The sequence below is a fragment of the Egretta garzetta genome, unplaced genomic scaffold (genome assembly GCF_000687185.1).
Source record: "Egretta garzetta isolate BGI_Z169 unplaced genomic scaffold, ASM68718v1 scaffold120, whole genome shotgun sequence".
Taxonomy (NCBI): domain Eukaryota; kingdom Metazoa; phylum Chordata; class Aves; order Pelecaniformes; family Ardeidae; genus Egretta; species Egretta garzetta.
This window is the reverse complement of record NW_009258270.1, coordinates 157661-160446: the sequence shown is the minus strand read 5'-3', so window position 1 is coordinate 160446 and position 2786 is coordinate 157661. Positions and strand designations below refer to the sequence as shown.

The 2786-nt window shown below is 60.8% G+C and overlaps 1 protein-coding gene across 1 annotated transcript in view; it reads right to left on the bottom strand.

The window, feature by feature from the left end:
* Window positions 1–269: 269 nt before the first annotated feature.
* The window catches only part of CUEDC1 (CUE domain containing 1), a gene marked incomplete at its 5' end in the record, with an annotated part of 40676 nt that continues 38159 nt past the window's right edge, over window positions 270–2786 (bottom strand). Inside the window, 4 exons of the mRNA XM_035889613.1 lie at window positions 270–750; window positions 1000–1070; window positions 1689–1747; window positions 1945–2038. Coding sequence (XP_035745506.1) covers window positions 1003–1070; window positions 1689–1747; window positions 1945–2038 — 221 coding nt within the window. The remainder of the gene's footprint in view (window positions 751–999; window positions 1071–1688; window positions 1748–1944; window positions 2039–2786) is intronic.

Genomic DNA, 2786 nt, shown 5'->3' with positions numbered 1-2786 from the left:
GTGCTGCCCCGCCATCCTGCCCTGCGGCGCCGGCCGGGAGGCGAGCCCGGTGAGCACCACAGCCCACAAAGCGTCCGGACTTCAAGGCAGTTTTAGCAATGCCGAAGGCAAAGGTTTAATTCAAAGTGAAACGCCTAGGAAAAGAAGGCCTTTCCTTTTATAAACAATTTATATTATTTGACTATTACCTGATCTGAATCTCTGCTCATTACTCCTAGCAATAGTAGACAACGGCTGTTAGGTTCTCTTTCTCACGTGGTTGGGGTTTCTTTTTTCCTGTGTGCGCAGAGTAAAGTCACATCAGATCGCTACAGAGATATGTTCAAGAGCGCTCCGGCCAAGCAGATCCCACGTGTGAATGCATCCTCATCGTTAGTACAACTGATTTTCATTCCTCCTGCGACGCCGCTCGGACCACGAGAGCAGGCATGACGCTGCTCCTCCCAAGTCTGAGCCCCCCTGGCTCCTCCACTGCAGCTCACATCAGCTGCCGGCTTTTGTTTCCTTTTTTTTTTTTTTTTAATTTTTCCTTTTTGGCTGATTTGCTAGATAGGAGAAGTTGTTTTCAAACCGCTGGTAAGAAAACACTGTGCCTCACTTCAAAACTTGTACTGCAGAGGAGTACGACAGCAGAGGGGGGACAGCCAAAAAACTGGGTTATTTGTTGGGTGGGTTTTGTTCCTTTTTCAGCCATCTTCTTAGGACGCCGTGTGCACGTTCTGTGCCAGCAACAAACCCCAGCGCTGGGACCTGGAGGGGAGAAGGGTGGGAAGGAGAACAGCACGTGCTCAGCCTCAGTCGCGCCGCGGCCAGCACCGGCACCAGGGCCGGTACCAGCTGCCGCACGCTGCAGCCCCCCCAGCCACCAACGGGGCTCGTCCCCACCCAGGGACACTCTGGACCTGACCCCGAGCACCCAGCTCCCTCCTCCGGCCAGGACAGACGGACAGGGCTGTTTGCACGCTCAGCGGGAAGCCTACGTCCCCAGGTGCCTCTCACCGTTTACTGCCCTTCCTTCGGCGTCTCCTCCTCCTCCTGGAGCTGCTGCCTCCGTGCCTGGAAGTCTTCATCTGAAAGGCAGAGGCAGGCGGGGGCTGGTGGGGGCTGCAGCCGCTTCCACGCCAGGGCACTGGCCACCGCGCCATGGTCCCAGCCCCAGCGAGGTGCCCCAGAGGGGAGGCAGCCCAGCCCCTGCCCCAGGGCAGGGATTTCCTCACCCAGGCAGACAATTCCCAGGAACTGGGATGCGGGGACTCTGCCAGAAAACGCCTGAGGACACTGGAAGGAGGTTTTGGCCCACGGGGGCATTTCTGCCGCACAGTCGCACCTGAGCCAGCCCCGGGGTGGTCCGGGCTAGCACTAAACCCACTGCCAAGACCCACCTCGGTGCAAACCTGGCTGATGGCAGATTTGCCAGGACTGTGCCCCGACCCCATGCTAGGCACCCTGCAGGGCTGCACATCCCAGCTGCAAGCCCCCCGAGGGTCCCCGAAAGAGATCCCATCCCCAGTCACCCCAGCAAGCAAACGCTCACAGGAGAGCTGCGTGGGACCAGGGGCAAGCCCACTTCAGGGCTACCCTGATGGTAGCCATCCCCAGGCAGGGTGATGGCGTGGGGCAGGATGGGGCTGGGCACCGCGGGCCCTCAGCTAGCCATGCTGAGCACGGCACGGCACGGTGTTTCTTACCGCATGAATGTCCTTCGACATCGTCGAGAAGATTTGCCGTGGAAGCCGCCGTCCCCAGCCTGTGCCCTCCGCTAAGAAAAATCCATCGTGGGCCCAGGATGTGGCCACAGCACAACGATCTCCCTTCCCAGCCCAGGGCCCTAGAGGCAGCCAGGAGGCCAGACCATGGCCCTCGGAGCCCCCAGGAGCACCTGAGCGAGGCAGCTCCAACAACCGCCTGCCCCCCCCGCAGCTCCCCAGCCCCTTTTTAGGATACACCTGGTGCTTCAACAAGTGTTTTCTTTTCGATTTCCTCATCTTCGTCTTCTCGGAGAAGGCCCTGGCAAGTTCAAACAGCTTCTTGCGCGTGGCTGGAAGGAAGCAGCGAGTGAGGGTCTCGCCCCAAGACCCTTCTCAAAGCTGCCCCGGGGAGGAGATGGCCAGGGCCAGCGATGCGAGAGCCACCCGTGCCCCGGTGCCCCATGGCAATGCCGTGGGTTTGCCTGGGAACACCAGGGCTGCGCGAGGCTCAGAGAGCCGGGTCCTGCAACCGAGTTGGTCCCTGGCGGGGAGTGCTGACGTTTTCACCCTTTCGCTGGGGTTTTCATGGCCTTCCCTACCCACGACTGAGCCCCCTACGCCCAGTGTCTCAGCCGGCTGCAGCCCGACGCAAGCTGCCCAAAGGCCTCGGTCGATTTTGCGGCAGGAGAAGTGGGCTGTGACTCGCTAAGAGGAAGGGATTGGAAAAGGGACTTACAGAAAACCCTCTGGTTCTCGAGGGTTCACACAAACCCCGCTCAGGAATTCCTCTATTCCCCACCAGCGCCTGCATCCTTGACTCACGCCACAACCACACGTGCTGCGGGGACAGAAGGATGGTGCAGAGCTGGGGCATGAAGACCCAGGTCTCCATCTCCTGTCCGTCACGCTGGCGCCCAGCCCCGGCGTGCGGCACGGACGCTCCCCGTCACCGGCGAGGGCTGGGACGGCAGCACCACAGGGTGGGGAGGCACCAGCCCAGGACTCTAAAATGCAGACGGAAACTCAACCCCAAAGCACCGCTGCTGGGGCTGAGCACGGGCTGAGCACCACGTGCCACCGCTGCCGGGCTGAGCACGG